This window comes from Carcharodon carcharias, chromosome 5 (genome assembly GCF_017639515.1).
Source record: "Carcharodon carcharias isolate sCarCar2 chromosome 5, sCarCar2.pri, whole genome shotgun sequence".
NCBI classification, from domain to species: Eukaryota; Metazoa; Chordata; class Chondrichthyes; order Lamniformes; family Lamnidae; genus Carcharodon; species Carcharodon carcharias.
Genome location: NC_054471.1, coordinates 3,775,240 through 3,796,414, shown reverse-complemented (window position 1 = coordinate 3,796,414; position 21,175 = coordinate 3,775,240). Strand labels below are relative to the sequence as shown.

The following is a 21,175-nucleotide window of genomic DNA, read 5'->3' as shown; positions in this document are numbered from 1 at the left end:
TCTTCGGCTGCAGGAAGCAGCACATTACAGCTGCAAACCAGTAACTTCAACCCAGTGGCCACAGCACAGAGACACCAAACTCCTGCTGCCTTCCTGTTCTTTCTCTATTCTTTCACTGGGAATTGGGCATCACTGACAGGCGCAGCGTTTATTGCCCATCCCTAATTGCCCCTGAACTGAGTGTCGGGCTCGGCCAATTCAGAGTCACCCGCATGGCTGTGGGTCTGGAGTCACATGTAGGCCAGACCAGGTAAGGACAGCAGATTTCCCTCCCTAAAGGGCATTAGTGACCCAGATGGGTTCTTACAACAATCGCTGATAGTTTCATGGTCACCGTTACTTCATATTCCAGACCGATTAATGGAATTTAATCCCCACCAGCTGCTGTGGTGGGATTTGAACCCATGTCCCGAGGACAGTGGTCTGGGCCCGTGGGTTACCCAGTCCAGTGACACATTCCCGTTACCCAGCATTTCCCCCTGTATCAGAGACACTCTGATAACCAGAACTCCTCCCAGTCACCATTCAGTCTGCCGGCGGCAACACATTCTCTGCCTGGAGACTGTTACCGTGCTCCTCCTCCTGAACGCGGACCCCCTCCCCACTGACCAGGGCCCCCAGTGCCCCATCTTCCTGTCCCCCACCCCCCCCTGCCACCCCGGTGCCCCTGTACCCCCACACCCCACCCCCCCCCCACCCCGGTGCCCCTGTCCCCCCACACCCCATCCCCCCGGTGCCCCGTGTTCCTGTCCCCACCCCCCCCCCCCGCCACCCCGGTGCCCCCACACCCCACCCCCCCCCCGGTGCCCCTGTCCCCCCCACCCCCCCCACCCCGGTGCCCCTGTACCCCCACCCCCCCCCCCACCCCGGTGCCCCTGTACCCCCACCCCCCCCCCACCCCGGTGCCCCTGTACCCCCACACCCCACCCCCCCCCCCGGTGCCCCTGTCCCCCCCACCCCCCCCACCCCGGTGCCCCTGTACCCCCACCCCCCCCCACCCCGGTGCCCCTGTACCCCCACCCCCACACCCTCCCCACCCCCCGGTGCCCCTGTACCCCCACCCCCCCCCCCACCCCGGTGCCCCTGTACCCCCACACCCCACCCCCCCCCCGGTGCCCCTGTCCCCCCACCCCCCCCACCCCGGTGCCCCTGTACCCCCACCCCCCCCCCCACCCCGGTGCCCCGGTGCCCCTGTACCCCCACCCCCCCCCCACCCCGGTGCCCCTGTACCCCCACACCCCATCCCCCCCCCCCACCCCGGTGCCCCTGTACCCCCACACCCCATCCCCCCGGTGCCCCGTGTTCCTGTCCCCCACACCCCATCCCCCCGGTGCCCCGTGTTCCTGTCCCCACCCCCCCCCCCACCCGCCCGGTGCCCCTGTACCCCCACACCCCACCCCCCCCCCCAGTGCCCCTGTCCCCCCCCACCCCCCCCACCACGCGTGCCCCCCTGTTACCCCCACACCCCACCCCCCCCCACCGGGTGCCCCTGTCCCCCCCCACCCCCCCCCACCCCGGTGCCCCTGTACCCCACCCCCCCACCCCCCCCCCACCCTGGTGCCCGTACCCCCACCCCCCCCACCCCCCCCACCCCGGTTTGGCCCCTGTACCCCCACCCCCCCACCCCCCCCCCCCCCCACCCAGGTGCCCCTGTACCCCACACCCCATCCCCCCCGGTGGCCCGTGTTCTGTCCCACCCCCCCCCCCCCCACCCCGGTGCCCCTGTACCCCCACACCCCACCCCCCCCCCCCCAGTGCCCCTAAGTCCCCCCCACCCCCCCCACCCCGAGTGCCCTGTTACCCCACCCCACCCCCCCCCCCCCCACCCCGGTGCCCTGTACCCCCACCCCCCACCCCCCCCCACCACCCGGTTGCCCCTGTACCCCCACCACCCCCCACCCCCCCCCCCCACCCCGGTGCCCCTGTACCCCCACACCCCATCCCCCCGGTGCCCGTGTTCCTGTCCCCACTCCCCCCCCCCCCACCCCGGTGCCCCTGTACCCCCACACCCCATCCCCCCCGCCACCCCGGTGCCCCTGTCCCCCACCCCCCCCCCCACCCCGGTGCCCCTGTACCCCCACACCCCACCCCCCACCCCGGTGCCCCTGTACCTCCCCCCCCCCCACCCCGGTGCCCCGTGTTCCTGTCCCCGCCCCCACCGCCCACCCCAGTACCCCCCCCACCCCCCCCGGTGCCCCGTGTTCCTGTCCCCGCCCCCCCCCCCCCCCGCCACCCCCGGTGCCCCTGTACCCCCCCCCCCCGGTGCCCCGTGTTCCTGTCCCCGCCCCCACCGCCCACCCCAGTACCCCCCCCACCCCCCCCGGTGCCCCGTGTTCCTGTCCCCGCCCCCCCCCCGCCACCCCGGTGCCCCTGTACCCCACCCCCCGGTGCCCCGTGTTCCTGTCCCCGCCCCCACCGCCCACCCCAGTACCCCCCCCCACCCCCCCCGGTGCCCCGTGTTCCTGTCCCCGCCCCCCCCCCACACCCCAGTGCCCCTGTGCCCCTCACCCCCCCCCCCAGTGCCCCGTGTTCCTGTCCCCACCCCGCACCCCCCCTCACCCCGGTGCCCTGCGCGGGGACCCCTCACCCCCGGTGCTCTGCGGGGACCCCTGACCCCCGGTGCTCTGCGGGGACCCCTGACCCCCGGTGCCCTGCGGGGACCCCGACCCCCGGTGCTCTGCGGGGACCCCTGACCCCCGGTGCCCTGCGGGGACCCCTGACCCCGGTGCTCTTTGGGGACCCCTCACCCCCGGTGCCCTGCGGGGACCCCTGACCCCGGTGCTCTGTGGGGACCCCTGACCCCCGGTGCCCTGCGGGGACCCCTGACGCCGGTGCCCTGCGGGGACCCCTGACCCCCGGTGCTCTGCGGGGACCCCTGACCCCCGGTGCTCTGCGGGGACCCCTGACCCCGGTACTCTGTGGGGACCCCTCACCCCCGGTGCCCTGCGGGGACCCCTGACCCCCGGTGCCCTGCGGGGACCCCTGACGCCGGTGCCCTGCGGGGACCCCTGACCCCGGTGCTCTGCGGGGACCCCTGACCCCCGGTGCTCTGCGGGGACCCCTGACCCCCGGTGCTCTGCGGGGACCCCTGACCCCCGGTGCTCTGCGGGGACCCCTGACCCCCGGTGCTCTGCGGGGACCCCTGACCCCCGGTGCTCTGCGGGGACCCCTGACCCCGATGCTCTGCGGGGACCCCTGACACCGGTGCTCCGTGGGGACCCCGGTGCTCTGCGGGGACCCCTGACCCCGGTGCTCTGCGGGGACCCCTGACCCCCGGTGCTCTGCGGGGACCCCTGACCCCGATGCTCTGTGGGGACCCCTGACGCCGGTGCTCCGTGGGGACCCCGGTGCTCTGCGGGGACCCCTGACCCCGGTGCTCTGCGGGGACCCCTGACCCCCGGTGCTCTGCGGGGACCCCTGACCCCCGGTGCTCTGCGGGGACCCATGACCCCCGGTGCTCTGCGGGGACCCCTGACCCCCGGTGCTCTGCGGGGACCCCTGACCCCCGGTGCTCTGCGGGGACCCCTGACCCCCGGTGCTCTGCGGGGACCCCTGACCCCCGGTGCTCTGCGGGGACCCCTGACCCCGATGCTCTGCGGGGACCCCTCACCCCGATGCCCTGCGGGGACCGAGCTGTGGGACTGGATACTTTTCCGAGTATCTCTAAAACGGATGCGAGTGGAGACTGTTTTATTGGAGTGAAGGTGTGGAGATTGAGTCAGGTGAATCACGAGCAGTGGGAGTCAGTGTGTTGAGAATGTGAGGCGAACGTGGACTGTTTTTCAGTCAGGAGCATTGACAGCAAAGCCTGGACTAACATTTTCCTTTTATTAAATTATTTATAAGTTACACAGACGGAATCTGCCTGCCCAGGAGGAAACAATAAAGCTGCTCCCCCTACAGCAGACACCGAGCACAGAGACTCTGCAACCAGCCGGGGAATCTGGGTGACGGGGCCCAGCTGAACCCAGTGCCACACCGGACCACATCCGGACCAGCTTCGGCCAAACAATCCCCAGTTCCAACCAGAGCCCCCCACCCACCCCCCCCGGGGCCCAGCCGCACCCTCCCACTGTACTGTCAGCTCACTCTGTTCCAACTCATGTGGTTAAACCCTTCCCTTAGTCACATACAGCAAGACCTACAAGCAAAGGCGAGCTGGAACTCAGCACATTACAAAGAGCAAGGAAATTTACTTAAAAAAATTAAATAAAAGCTGAGCATTGCAGGACTCCTTTTCCCCTATAGATAAGTAGATACTGGGAGTTAAAAGCACTGTTTAGGAAGAGAGACACACTTTCCGATCTCTCAATTTACAACACAAGGCCCAACTTGATGCTAAAGTGACACTGTACACGAGAGAGAAGTTACTTCTTTTTAAAATAAAAAGTATTTTTTCCTTTCGGAAAAAGAACAGAAAGTTATCAATGAAGATGTTCCTCCTCAGGAAGTGTCAGAGGGAACATGCTCTTCAAAGCCCTCGCTCTCACGCACCAAAGCTCGTTCCAGGATCACTCTCCCTTCCTTGTATCGCTGACTGTCCTCAGTTGCAAACTCGTAGATCCAGCCCAGCTTACTGTTGCAGTTCTTGCAGCTCACATCTCTCACCATGTGTCGACCTGTCAGCATCACCCGGTCCTGCACCTCACTGTACTGCAGATTCACCACCTGGGGAAAAGAGAGATTAATCTCAGCCACCCCTCACTGTACAAAGGATTCACCATTTATACAGTGACTCATCTCACCCACACCTCACTATAGAGGATTCACCATTTCACAGTGCCCATCGAGTCTGCACCGACACGTGAGAAACACCTGACCTACCTACCTAATCCCATTTACCAGCACTTGGCCCATAGCCTTGAATGTTATGACGTGCCAAGTGCTCATCCAGGCACTTTTTAAAGGATGTGAGGCAACCCGCCTCCACCACCCTCCCAGGCAGCACATTCCAGACCCTCACCACCCTCTGGGTAAAAAAGTTTTTCCTCACATCCCCCCTAAACCTCCTGCCCCTCACCTTGAACTTGTGTCCCCTTGTGACTGACCCTTCAACTAAGGGGAACAGCTGCTCCCTATCCACCCTGTCCATGCCCCTCATAATCTTGTACACCTCAATCAGGTCACCCCTCAGTCTTCTCTACTCCAACAAAAACAACCCAAGTCTATCCAACCTCTCTTCATAACTTAAATGTTTCATCCCAGGCAACATCCTGGTGAATCTCCTCTGCACCTCCTCCAGTGCAATCACATCCTTCCTATAATGTGGTGACCAGAACTGCACACAGTACTCCAGCTGTGGCCTCACCAAGGTTCTATACAACTCCAACATGACCTCCCTACTTTTGTAATCTATGCCTCGATTGATGAAGGCAAGTGTCCCATATGCCTTTTTCACCATCCCACTAACATGTCCCTCCGCCTTCAGAGATCTATGGACACACACGCCAAGGTCCCTTTGTTCCTCAGAACTTCCTAGTGTCATGCCGTTCATTGAATACTTCCTTCTCAAATTACTCCTTCCAAAGTGTATCACCTCACACCTTTCAGGGTTAACTTCCATCTGCCACTTATCTGCCTATTTGACCATCCCGTCTATATCTTCCTGTAGCCCAAGACACTCAACTTCACTGTTAACCACCCAGCCAATCTTTGTGTCATCCGCAAACTTACTAATCCTACCCCCAACATAGTCATCTATGTCGTTTATATAAATGACAAATAATAGGGGACCCAGCACAGATCCCTGTGGTACACCACTGGACACTGGCTTCCAGTCACTAAAGCATCCTTCTGTCATCACCCTCTGTCTCCTACAACTAAGCCAATTTTGAATCCACCTTATCAAATTACCCTGTATCCCATGTGCATTTGCCTTCTTTATAGGTCTCCCATGTGGGACCTTGTCAAAGGCTTTGCTGAAATCCATATAAACGACATCAACTGCACTACCCTCATCTAAACACCTGATCACCTCCTCAAAAAATTCAATCACATTTGTCAGGCATGACCTCCCTCTGACAAAGCCATGCTGACTATCCCTGATCAAATCTTGCCTCTCCAAGTGGAGATAGATTCCTTCAGAATTTTCTCCAATACTTTCCCTACCACTGATGTGAGACTCACTGGCCTGTAATTCCCTGGCTTATCTCTACAACCCTTCTTAAATAGCAGAACCACATTAGCTGTTCTCCAGTCCTCTGGCACCTCTCCCGTGGCCAGAGAGGAATTAAAAATTTGGGTCAGAGCCCCTGCGATCTCCTCCCTTGCCTCCCTCAGCAGTCTGGGACACAAATCATCTGGACCTGGATATTTGTCCACTTTTAAGCCTGCCAACACCTCCAATACCTTGTCAGTCCCTATATCAACTTGCTTAAGAACTTCACAGTCTCTCTCCCTGAGTTTCATACCTTCATTCTCATTCTCTTGGGTGAAGAAGGATGTGAAGTATTCGTTCAACACTCTACTGATGTCCTCTGGCTCCACCCATAGATTTCCCCCTTGGTCCCTTATGGGTCCTACTCTTTCCCTGGTTATCCTCTTCCCATTGATATTCTTATACAATACCTTGGGATTTTCCCTACGTTTACCAGCCAGAGCTTTCTCATATCCCCTCTTTGCTCTCCTAATCACTTTCCTAAGCTCCACCCTGCGCTGTCTGTACTCCACTAATGCTTCTGCTGATTTGCTCCCCTTGTACCTGCTAAAAGCCTCTCTTTTCCTTCTCATCGTAACCTGAATATCTCTGGTCATCCATGGTTCTCTGGGCTTGTTACTCCTTCCTATCACCCTAGAGGGAACATGTTGAGCCTGTACCCTCCCCATTTCCTTTTTGAACACCCCCACTGTTCTTCTGTAGATTACCCCACAAGTAGCTGTTCCCAGTCTACCTTGGCCAGATCCTGCTTTATTTTACTAAAATCTGCTCTCCCCCAATCCAAAACATTTTTATGCAACTTGTCTATTTCTTTGTCCATAACAAGCTTAAATTGTACCATGTTGTGGTCGCTGTCACTAAAATGCTCCTCCACCACCACCTCAGCCACCTGTCCAGCTTCATTCCCCAGAATTAGATCCAGCACTGCACTGTCCCTTGTTGGACCCTCTACATACTGACCTAAAAAGTTCTCCTGTACACGTTTTAAGAAATCCACTCCATCCAAGCTCCATCCATAGACACTAGGTCTATCCCAATTAATGTTGGGAAAGTTGAAATCACCTAATATAATTACCCTATTGTTTTTGTTTTTACACACCTCCGCAAATTGTGCACATATTTGCTCCTCAATTTCCCGCTGACTATCTGGGGGTCTATGATAAACACCTAACAATGTGACTGCCCCTTTTTTATTCCTAAACTCTACCCACAAAGCTTCATTCAATGCCCCCTCCAAGATATCATCTCTCCTTACTGCAGTAACTGACGCCTTAACTAATCATGCAATGCCTCCTCCTCTTTTTCCCCTTCTCTTGTCTCGCCTGAAGATTCTATATCCCGGAATGTTGAGCTGCCAATCCTGCCCCTCCCTCAACCACGTCGCAGTGATGGCTACTATATCACAATTCCACGTGTTAATCCTCACCTTTAACTCAACCATTTTACCTGTAATACTTCTGGAATTAAAGTAGAGGCCATCCAGTCTTGCCTTACTCCCTTGAAATTATTGCAGCTGTACTTCCTCTGACTTGATTGTTTTACTTTATTATGACGTGTCCCTATTCTGCTAACATTGTGTCCCCTCCCCCGCTGAATTAGTTTAAAATCCTCCCAACAGCACTAGCAAACCCGCCCACAAGGATGTTAGTCCCGCTCTGGTTCAGATGTAGACCATCCCGCTTGTACAGATCCCACCTTCCCCAGAAACGGTCCCAGTGTTCCAGGAATCTAAAACCCTCCCTCCTGCACCAACTCTTAAGCCACGTATTCATCTGTGCTATTCTCCTATTTCTGAGCTCGCTAGCATGTGGCACTGGGAGTAATCCAGAGTTTACAACCTGAGAGGTCTTGCTTTTTAGTCTACTGCCTAACTCCCTGAATTCTTGATGCAAGACCTCATCCCTCTTTCTACCTATGTCATTGGTACGAACATGTACCATGACCTCTGCCTTATCACCCTCCCCCTTCAGGATGCCCTGCAGCCGTTCAGTGACATCCCGGACCCTGGCACCAGGGAGGCAACACACCATCCTGGAGTCACGTTGATGGTCACAGTAGCACCTGTCTGTTCCCCTGACTATAGAATCCCCTATTACTAATGCTCTTCCTCCCCTCTCATACAGACAGGCTGCTTGTGGTGCCAGAAGCTTGGCTCTTTCCGCACTCCCTGGAGGAACCAGCGCCCTCATCAGCCTCCAAAATGGAATACCGATTTGCGAGCAGAACTCCAGGGGACTCCTGAACTACCTGCCTGCTTCTCTTGGACTGCCTGGTGGTCACCTATTCCTTTCCTTCCTCAAGTCCCTCCAGCTGCGGTGTGACCACCTCTCTGAACGTGCTATCCACGATGCTCTCAGACTCACGGATGCTCCACAGTGTCCCCAGCCACCGTTCCAGCTCTGAAACCCGAGCTTCCAGGAGCTGCAGCTGGACACACTTCCTGCACACATGCTGGTCCCGGGCACTGGAAATGTCCCCAGCTTCCCACTTGGAGCACGAGGAGCTCACCACGGCTTTGAGCTCTCCTGCCATGAACTATCCCTTTAAACTAAACCTTCTAAATCAATTACTCTAGGGCCCTTCTTTCCTGATCCTCGTTACTACAGAATATACAAATTATAAACCACAAAAAGACCTTAAACTATAAGCGACAAAAATAGTAGATACTCACCCGACCATACTCACTACTTAACCAGTCATTCCCTTCTCTTGTAGCCTCTACTGCTGCAGCAAGGCAAGACCACACTCTGAAGATTTAAGAAGTTGGATAGCAAAGAAAAAATGCAGAGCATCTCTTTCCCTCTGCACCGAATTCCCACTATGCATCAAATTGCCAATACCACACTCACTCTGGCTGTCTCACACTCAGGATTTCATCCACTGTCATGAAGCCATTAATGTATATAATATTATTGGAATTTTATTTTTAAATGGAGGTTTAGTCTGTGGGCAGGTCTGTGTCTTAACTGGATTAAAGCCAGTTAGTCTGGGTGCTTTGCAGTATAGTTGTTTTGAGCTGTAAACAGAGGTAGAGGGTACATTTGCATTTTGTTGAATAGAGCATTCAAGAGTGGGAGTGAAATCTTGCACTTAGCTGGGAGACACCAAGCAATGATTATATTACTAATAAAATTGGCATTATGAAAGGGGTTTTATTGTTAGAAGAGGTGGAGTTCAAAGGACCTGGTGATTCAATGAGAATTTACATTTAAAGAGAACGGCTGACTTTAACCTGAGAGGGTTTTGTGTGTGAAGTCAGAGGTGTGTAATATCTAAGCAGCTGTAAACCTACAACTGTCTGCAAAGGAACCCAATTAAAAGGAACCTCATTTCAAATTCAGAAGCTGGAAAATGCTTTGCCTGGTGTGTTTCAGTCTTTTGGTTATTGTTGCCTGAGTGGAGATAAATTTGGGAATTTGTTAAAAGTTATGATATTAATAATTTGTAGCCATGTGTATGTTTAATTTGTTGTAAATTAAAAAATGTCTCATTTAGTTTGATCTAAAAACCTCTCAAGAACTGGTGGTCTTATTTCGGAATTTAGAGATACAAATTAAAACATAACCATTGAAAATATAGGTTATGACAGATGTTTAAAGTCTAAAGTTTCCCTCTGGGATATAAGACAGCTCAGCCTTTACCAACTGCATTGGTCACCCCTCACAGCACAGAGGATCCACCATTGATACAGTGATTAATCTCATCACCCCTCACTGTACAGAGGATCCACCATTGATACAGTGACTAATCTCACCCATACCTCACTGTACAGAGGATTCACCATTGATACGGTGACTAATCTCACCCACCCCTCACTGTACAGAGGATCCACCATTGATACAGTGACTAATCTCACCCATACCTCACTGTACAGAGGATCCACCATTGATACAGTGACTAATCTCACCCATACCTCATTGTACAGAGGATTCACCATTGACACAGTGATTAATCTCACCCATACCTCACTGTACAGAGGGTTCACCATTGATACAGTGATTAATCTCACCCACCCCTCACTGTACAGAGGATTCACCATTGATACAGTGATTAATCTCACCCATACCTCACTGTACAGAGGATTCACCATTGATACAGTGATTAATCTCACACATACCTCACTGTACAGAGGATTCACCATTGATACAGTGATTAATCTCGCCCATACCTCACTATACAGAGGATTCACCATTGATACAATGATTAATCTCACTCATACCTCACTGCACAGAGGATTCACCATTGATACAGTGAATAATCTCACCCATACATCACTGTACAGAGGATTCACCATTGATACAGTGACTAATCTCACCCACACCTCACTGTACAGAGGATTCACCATTGATACAGTGATTAATCTCACCCACCCCTCACTGTACAGAGGATTCACCATTGATACGGTGACTAATCTCACCCACACCTCACTGTACAGAGGATCCACCATTGATACAGTGATTAATCTCACCCACACCTCACTGAACGGAGGATTCACCATTGAGAGTGATTAATCTCACCCAAACCTCACAGTACAGAGGATTCACCATTTATACAGTGATTAATCTCACCCATACCACACTGTACAGAGGATTCACCATTGATACAGTGATTAATCTCAGCCATACCTCACTGTACAGAGGATTCACCATTGATACAGTGACTAATCTCACCCACCCCTCACTGTACAGAGGATTCACCATTGATACAGTGACTAATCTCACCCATACCACACTGTACAGAGGATTCACCATTGATACAGTGATTAATCTCACCCATACCTCACTGTACAGAGGATTCACCATTGATACAGTGACTAATCTCACCCATACCTCACTGTAAGAGGATTCACCATTGATACAGTGATTATTCTCACCAATAGCTCACTGTACAGAAGATTCACCATTGATACAGTGACTAATCTCACCCACCCCTCACTGTAGAGAGGATTCACCATTGATACAGTGACTAATCTCACCCATACATCACTGTACAGTGGATTCACCATTGATAGTGATTAATCTCACCCATACCTCACTGTAAAGAGGGTTCACCATTGATACAGTGATTAATCTCACCTATACCTCACTGTACAGAGGATTCACCATTTATACAGTGATTAATCTCACCCATACCTCACTGTACAGAGGATTCACCATTGATACAGTGCTTAATCTCACCCACCCCTCACTGTACAGAGGATTCACCATTGATACAGTGACTAATCTCACCCACACCTCACTGTACAGAGGATTCACCATTGATACAGTGATTAATCTCACCCACACCTCACTGTACAGAGGGTTCACCATAGATACAGTGATTAATCTCACCCATACCTCACTGTACAGAGGATTCACCATTGATACAGTGCTTAATCTCACCCACCCCTCACTGTACAGAGGATTCACCATTGATACAGTGACTAATCTCACCCACACCTCACTGTACAGAGGATTCACCATTGATACAGTGATTAATCTCACCCACACCTCACTGTACAGAGAGTTCACCATTGATACAATGATTAATCTCACCCACCCCTCACTGTACAGAGGATTCACCATTGATACAGTGACTAATCTCACCCATACCTCACTGTACAGAGGATTCACCATTGATACAGTGGTTAATCTCACCCATACCTCACTGTACAGAGGGTTCACCATTGATACAGTGATTAATCTCACCCACCCCTCACTGTACAGAGGATTCACCATTGATACAGTGACTAATCTCACCCATACCTCACTGTACAGAGGATTCACCATTGATACAGTGGTTAATCTCACCCATACCTCACTGTACAGAGGGTTCACCATTGATAGTGATTAATCTCACCCATACCTCACTGTACAGAGGATTCACCATTGACAGTGACTAATCTCACCCATACCTCACTGTACAGAGGATTCACCACTGATACAATGATTAAGCTCACTCATACCTCACTGTACAGAGGATTCACCATGGATACAGTGATTAATCTCACCCATACCGCACTGTACAGAGGATTCACCGTTGTTACAGCGATTAATCTCACCCACACCTCACTGTACAGAGGGTTCACCATTGATACAGTGATTAATCTCACCCACCCCTCACTGTACAGAGGATTCACCATTAATACAGTGATTAATCTCACCCACCCCTCACTGTACAGAGGATTCACCATTGATAGTGATTAATCTCACCCATACCTCACTGTACAGTGGATTCACCATTGATAGTGATTAATCTCACCCATACCTCACTGTACAGAGGATTCACCATTGATAGTGATTAATCTCACCCATACCTCACTGTACAGAGGATTCACCATTGATACAGTGACTAATCTCACCCATACCTCACTGTACAGAGGATTCACCATTGATACAGTGACTAATCTCACCCATACCTCACTGTACAGAGGATTCACCACTGATACAATGATTAAGCTCACTCATACCTCACTGTACAGAGGATTCACCATTGATACAGTGATTAATCTCACCCATACCTCACTGTACAGAGGATTCACCGTTGTTACAGTGATTAATCTCACCCAAACCTCACTGTACAGAGGGTTCGCCATTGATAGTGATTAATCTCACCCACCCCTCACTGTACAGAGGGTTCACCATTGATACAGTGATTAATCTCACCCATACCTCACTGTACAGAGGATTCACCATTTATACAGTGATTAATCTCACCCATACCTCACTGTACAGAGGATTCACCATTGATACAGTGATTAATCTCACCCACCCCTCACTGTACAGAGGATTCACCATTGATACAGTGATTAATCTCACCCATACCTCACTGTACAGAGGATTCACCATTGATACAGTGACTAATCTCACCCATACCTCACTGTACAGAGGATTCACCATTGATACAGTGATTATTCTCACCAATAGCTCACTGTACAGAAGATTCACCATTGATACAGTGACTAATCTCACCCACCCCTCACTGTAGAGAGGATTCACCATTGATACAGTGACTAATCTCACCCATACATCACTGTACAGTGGATTCACCATTGATAGTGATTAATCTCACCCATACCTCACTGTAAAGAGGGTTCACCATTGATACAGTGATTAATCTCACCTATACCTCACTGTACAGAGGATTCACCATTTCTACAGTGATTAATCTCACCCATACCTCACTGTACAGAGGATTCACCATTGATACAGTGCTTAATCTCACCCACCCCTCACTGTACAGAGGATTCACCATTGATACAGTGACTAATCTCACCCACACCTCACTGTACAGAGGATTCACCATTGATACAGTGATTAATCTCACCCACACCTCACTGTACAGAGGGTTCACCATAGATACAGTGATTAATCTCACCCATACCTCACTGTACAGAGGATTCACCATTGATACAGTGCTTAATCTCACCCACCCCTCACTGTACAGAGGATTCACCATTGATACAGTGACTAATCTCACCCACACCTCACTGTACAGAGAGTTCACCATTGATACAATGATTAATCTCACCCACCCCTCACTGTACAGAGGATTCACCATTGATACAGTGACTAATCTCACCCATACCTCACTGTACAGAGGATTCACCATTGATACAGTGGTTAATCTCACCCATACCTCACTGTACAGAGGGTTCACCATTGATACAGTGATTAATCTCACCCACCCCTCACTGTACAGAGGATTCACCATTGATACAGTGACTAATCTCACCCATACCTCACTGTACAGAGGATTCACCATTGATACAGTGGTTAATCTCACCCATACCTCACTGTACAGAGGGTTCACCATTGATAGTGATTAATCTCACCCATACCTCACTGTACAGAGGATTCACCATTGACAGTGACTAATCTCACCCATACCTCACTGTACAGAGGATTCACCACTGATACAATGATTAAGCTCACTCATACCTCACTGTACAGAGGATTCACCATGGATACAGTGATTAATCTCACCCATACCGCACTGTACAGAGGATTCACCGTTGTTACAGTGATTAATCTCACCCACACCTCACTGTACAGAGGGTTCACCATTGATACAGTGATTAATCTCACCCACCCCTCACTGTACAGAGGATTCACCATTAATACAGTGATTAATCTCACCCACCCCTCACTGTACAGAGGATTCACCATTGATAGTGATTAATCTCACCCACCCCTCACTGTACAGTGGATTCACCATTGATAGTGATTAATCTCACCCATACCTCACTGTACAGAGGATTCACCATTGATAGTGATTAATCTCACCCATACCTCACTGTACAGAGGATTCACCATTGATACAGTGACTAATCTCACCCATACCTCACTGTACAGAGGATTCACCATTGATACAGTGACTAATCTCACCCATACCTCACTGTACAGAGGATTCACCACTGATACAATGATTAAGCTCACTCATACCTCACTGTACAGAGGATTCACCATTGATACAGTGATTAATCTCACCCATACCTCACTGTACAGAGGATTCACCGTTGTTACAGTGATTAATCTCACCCAAACCTCACTGTACAGAGGGTTCGCCATTGATAGTGATTAATCTCACCCATCCCTCACTGTACAGAGGGTTCACCATTGATACAGTGATTAATCTCACCCATACCTCACTGTACAGAGGATTCACCATTTATACAGTGATTAATCTCACCCATACCTCACTGTACAGAGGATTCACCATTGATACAGTGATTAATCTCACCCACCCCTCACTGTACAGAGGATTCACCATTGATACAGTGACTAATCTCACCCACACCTCACTGTACAGAGGATTCACCATTGATACAGTGATTAATCTCACCCACCCCTCACTGTACAGAGGATTCACCATCGTTACAGTGATTAATCCCACCCACACCTCACTGAACAGAGGATTCACCATTGATAGTGATTAATCTCACCCATACCTCACTGTACAGAGGATCCACCATTAATACAGTGATTAATCTCACCCACACCTCACTGAACAGAGGATTCACCATTGATAGTGATTAATCTCACCCAAACCTCACAGTACACAGGATTCACCATTGATACAATGATTAATCTCACCCATACCTCACTGTACAGAGGATTCACCATTTGTACAGTGATTAATCTCACCCATACCTCACTGCACAGAGGATTCACCATTGATACAGTGATTAATCTCAGCCATACCTCACTGTACAGAGGATTCACCATTGATACAGTGACTAATCTCACCCACCCCTCACTGGACAGAGGATTCACCATTGATACAGTGACTAATCTCACCCATACCTCACTGTACAGAGGATTCACCATTGATAGTGATTATTCTCACAAATACCTCACTGTACAGAAGATTAACCATTGATACAGTGACTAATCTCACCCACCCCTCACTGTACAGATGATTCACCATTGATACAGTGAGTAATCTCACCCATACCTCACTGTACAGAGGATTCACCATTGATAGTGACTAATCTCACCCACCCCTCACTGTACAGAGGATTCACCATTGATACAGTGACTAATCTCACCCATACCTCACTGTACAGAGGATTCATCATTGATAGTGATTAATCTCACCCACCCCTCACTGTACAGAGGATTCACCATTAATACAGTGATTAATCTCAGCCACCCCTCACTGTACAGAGGATTCAACATTGATACAGCGATTAATCTCAACCACCCCTCACTGTAGAGGATTCACCGTTGATACAGTGAATAATCTCACCCACCCCTCACTGTACAGAGGATTCACCATTGATACAGTGATTAATCTCACCAATACTTCACTGTACAGAGGATTCACCATTGATACATTGATTAATCTCACCCACACCTCACTGTAATGAGGATTAACCATTGATACAGTGATTAATCTCACCCACCAATCACTGTACAGAGGATTCACCATTGATACAGTGATTAATCTCACCCACCCCTCACTGTACAGAGGATTCACCATCGATACAGTGATTAATCCCACCCACACCTCACTGAACAGAGGATTCACCATTGATAGTGATTAATCTCACCCATACCTCACTGTACAGAGGATCCACCATTAATACAGTGATTAATCTCACCCACACCTCACTGAACAGAGGATTCACCATTGATAGTGATTAATCTCACCCAAACCTCACAGTACACAGGATTCACCATTGATACAATGATTAATCTCACCCATACCTCACTGTACAGAGGATTCACCATTGATACAGTGATTAATCTCGCCCATACCTCACTGCACAGAGGATTCACCATTGATACAGTGATTAATCTCAGCCATACCTCACTACAGAGGATTCACAATTGATACAGTGACTAATCTCACCCACCCCTCACTGTACAGAGGATTCACCATTGATACAGTGACTAATCTCACCCATACCTCACTGTACAGAGGATTCACCATTGATACAGTGATTATTCTCACAAATACCTCACTGTACAGAAGATTCACCATTGATACAGTGACTAATCTCACCCACCCGTCACTGTACAGATGATTCACCATTGATACAGTGACTAATCTCACCCATACCTCACTGTACAGAGGATTCACCATTGATACAGTGACTAATCTCACCCACCCCTCACTGTACAGAGGATTCACCATTGATACAGTGACTAATCTCACCCATACCTCACTGTACAGAGGATTCACCATTGATAGTGATTAATCTCACCCACCCCTCACTGTACAGAGGATTCACCATTAATACAGTGATTAATCTCAGCCACCCCTCACTGTACAGAGGATTCAACATTGATACAGTGATTAATCTCAACCACCCCTCACTGTACAGAGGATTCACCATTGATAGTGACTAATCTCATCCATACCTCACTGTACAGAGGATTCACCATTGATACAATGATTAATCTCACCCATACCTCACTGTACAGAGGATTCACCATTGATACAGTGAATAATCTCACCCATACATCACTGTACAGAGGATTCTCCATTGATACAGTGATTAATCTCACCCACCCCTCACTGTACAGAGGATTCACCATCGATACAGTAATTAATCCCACCCGCACCTCACTGAACAGAGGATTCACCATTGATAGTGATTAATCTCACCCATACCTCACTGTACAGAGGATCCACCATTTAAACAGTGATTAAACTCACCCATACCTCACTGTACAGAGGATTCACCATTTAGACAGTGATTAATCTCACCCATAGCTCACTGTAAAGTGGATTCACCAATGACAGTGATTAATCTCACCCATACCTCACTGTACAGAGGGTTCACCATTGATACAGTGACTAATCTCACCCATACCTCACTGTACAGAGGATTCACCACTGATACAATGATTAAGCTCACTCATACCTCACTGTACAGAGGATTCACCATTGAGACAGTGACTAATCTCACCCATACCTCACTGTACAGAGGATTCACCATTGATACGGTGACTAATCTCACCCACACCTCACTGAATGGAGGATTCACCATTGAGAGTGATTAATCTCACCCAAACCTCACAGTACAGAGGATTCACCATTTATACAGTGATTAATCTCACCCATACCACACTGTACAGAGGATTCACCATTGATACAGTGATTAATCTCAGCCATACCTCACTGTACAGAGGATTCACCATTGATACAGTGACTAATCTCACCCACCCCTCACTGTACAGAGGATTCACCATTGATACAGTGACTAATCTCACCCATACCTCACTGTACAGAGGATTCACCATTGATACAGTGATTAATCTCACCCATACCTCACTGTACAGAGGATTCACCATTGATACAGTGACTAATCTCACCCATACCTCACTGTACAGAGGATTCACCATTGATACAGTGATTATTCTCACCAATAGCTCACTGTACAGAAGATTCACCATTGATACAGTGACTAATCTCACCCACCCCTCACTGTAGAGAGGATTCACCATTGATACAGTGACTAATCTCACCCATACATCACTGTACAGTGGATTCACCATTGATAGTGATTAATCTCACCCATACCTCACTGTAAAGAGGGTTCACCATTGATACAGTGATTAATCTCACCTATACCTCACTGTACAGAGGATTCACCATTTATACAGTGATTAATCTCACCCATACCTCACTGTACAGAGGATTCACCATTGATACAGTGCTTAATCTCACCCACCCCTCACTGTACAGAGGATTCACCATTGATACAGTGACTAATCTCACCCACACCTCACTGTACAGAGGATTCACCATTGATACAGTGATTAATCTCACCCACACCTCACTGTACAGAGGGTTCACCATAGATACAGTGATTAATCTCACCCATACCTCACTGTACAGAGGATTCACCATTGATACAGTGCTTAATCTCACCCACCCCTCACTGTACAGAGGATTCACCATTGATACAGTGACTAATCTCACCCACACCTCACTGTACAGAGGATTCACCATTGATACAGTGATTAATCTCACCCACACCTCACTGTACAGAGAGTTCACCATTGATACAATGATTAATCTCACCCACCCCTCACTGTACAGAGGATTCACCATTGATACAGTGACTAATCTCACCCATACCTCACTGTACAGAGGATTCACCATTGATACAGTGGTTAATCTCACCCATACCTCACTGTACAGAGGGTTCACCATTGATACAGTGATTAATCTCACCCACCCCTCACTGTACAGAGGATTCACCATTGATACAGTGACTAATCTCACCCATACCTCACTGTACAGAGGGTTCACCATTGATACAGTGATTAATCTCACCCACCCCTCACTGTACAGAGGATTCACCATTGATACAGTGACTAATCTCACCCATACCTCACTGTACAGAGGATTCACCATTGATACAGTGGTTAATCTCACCCATACCTCACTGTACAGAGGGTTCACCATTGATAGTGATTAATCTCACCCATACCTCACTGTACAGAGGATTCACCATTGACAGTGACTAATCTCACCCATACCTCACTGTACAGAGGATTCACCACTGATACAATGATTAAGCTCACTCATACCTCACTGTACAGAGGATTCACCATTGATACAGTGATTAATCTCACCCACACCTCACTGTACAGAGGGTTCACCATAGATACAGTGATTAATCTCACCCATACCTCACTGTACAGAGGATTCACCATTGATACAGTGCTTAATCTCACCCACCCCTCACTGTACAGAGGATTCACCATTGATACAGTGACTAATCTCACCCACACCTCACTGTACAGAGGATTCACCATTGATACAGTGATTAATCTCACCCACACCTCACTGTACAGAGAGTTCACCATTGATACAATGATTAATCTCACCCACCCCTCACTGTACAGAGGATTCACCATTGATACAGTGACTAATCTCACCCATACCTCACTGTACAGAGGATTCACCATTGATACAGTGGTTAATCTCACCCATACCTCACTGTACAGAGGGTTCACCATTGATACAGTGATTAATCTCACCCACCCCTCACTGTACAGAGGATTCACCATTGATACAGTGACTAATCTCACCCATACCTCACTGTACAGAGGATTCACCATTGATACAGTGGTTAATCTCACCCATACCTCACTGTACAGAGGGTTCACCATTGATAGTGATTAATCTCACCCATACCTCACTGTACAGAGGATTCACCATTGAGTGACTAATCTCACCCATACCTCACTGTACAGAGGATTCACCACTGATACAATGATTAAGCTCACTCATACCTCACTGTACAGAGGATTCACCATGGATACAGTGATTAATCTCACCCATACCGCACTGTACAGAGGATTCACCGTTGTTACAGTGATTAATCTCACCCACACCTCACTGTACAGAGGATTCACCATTAATACAGTGATTAATCTCACCCACCCCTCACTGTACAGAGGATTCACCATTGATAGTGATTAATCTCACCCACCCCTCACTGTACAGTGGATTCACCATTGATAGTGATTAATCTCACCCATACCTCACTGTACAGAGGATTCACCATTGATAGTGATTAATCTCACCCATACCTCACTGTACAGAGGATTCACCATTGATACAGTGACTAATCTCACCCATACCTCACTGTACAGAGGATTCACCATTGATACAGTGACTAATCTCACCCATACCTCACTGTACAGAGGATTCACCACTGATACAATGATTAAGCTCACTCATACCTCACTGTACAGAGGATTCACCATTGATACAGTGATTAATCTCACCCATACCTCACTGTACAGAGGATTCACCGTTGTTACAGTGATTAATCTCACCCAAACCTCACTGTACAGAGGGTTCGCCATTGATAGTGATTAATCTCACCCACCCCTCACTGTACAGAGGGTTCACCATTGATACAGTGATTAATCTCACCCATACCTCACTGTACAGAGGATTCACCATTTATACAGTGATTAATCTCACCCATACCTCACTGTACAGAGGATTCACCATTGATACAGTGATTAATCTCACCCACCCCTCACTGTACAGAGGATTCACCATTGATACAGTGACTAATCTCACCCACACCTCACTGTACAGAGGATTCACCATTGATACAGTGATTAATCTCACACACACCTCACTGTACAGAGGATTCACCATTGATACAGTGATTAATCTCACCCACACCTCATTGAACAGAGGATTCACCATTGATAGTGATTAATCTCACCCATACCTCATTGTACAGAGGATTCACCATTAATACAATGATTAAGCTCACCCATACCTCACTGTACAGAGGATTCACCATTGATACAGTGACTAATCTCACCCATACCTCACTGTACAGAGGATTCACCATTTATACAGTGATTAATCCTACCCACACCTCACTGTACAGAGGATTCACCATTGATAGTGATTAATCTCACCCACCCCTCACTGTACAGAGGATTCTCCATTGATAGTGATTAATGTCACCAATACCTCACTGTACAGAGGATTCACCATTGATAGTGATTAATCTCACCCATACCTCATTGTACAGAGGATTCACCA

At 49.3% G+C, this 21,175-nt stretch overlaps 1 protein-coding gene across 4 annotated transcripts in view; it reads right to left on the bottom strand.

The window, feature by feature from the left end:
* Positions 1–4,058: 4,058 nt before the first annotated feature.
* ypel5 (yippee-like 5) overlaps positions 4,059–21,175 on the bottom strand; it is a 36,172-nt gene continuing 19,055 nt past the window's right edge. For all 4 annotated transcript variants that reach the window (XM_041188352.1, XM_041188353.1, XM_041188351.1 and 1 more), the window contains one exon: positions 4,059–4,668. In XM_041188352.1, the coding sequence (XP_041044286.1) occupies positions 4,444–4,668 (225 nt within the window). In that variant the 3' untranslated portion in view covers positions 4,059–4,443. The remainder of the gene's footprint in view (positions 4,669–21,175) is intronic.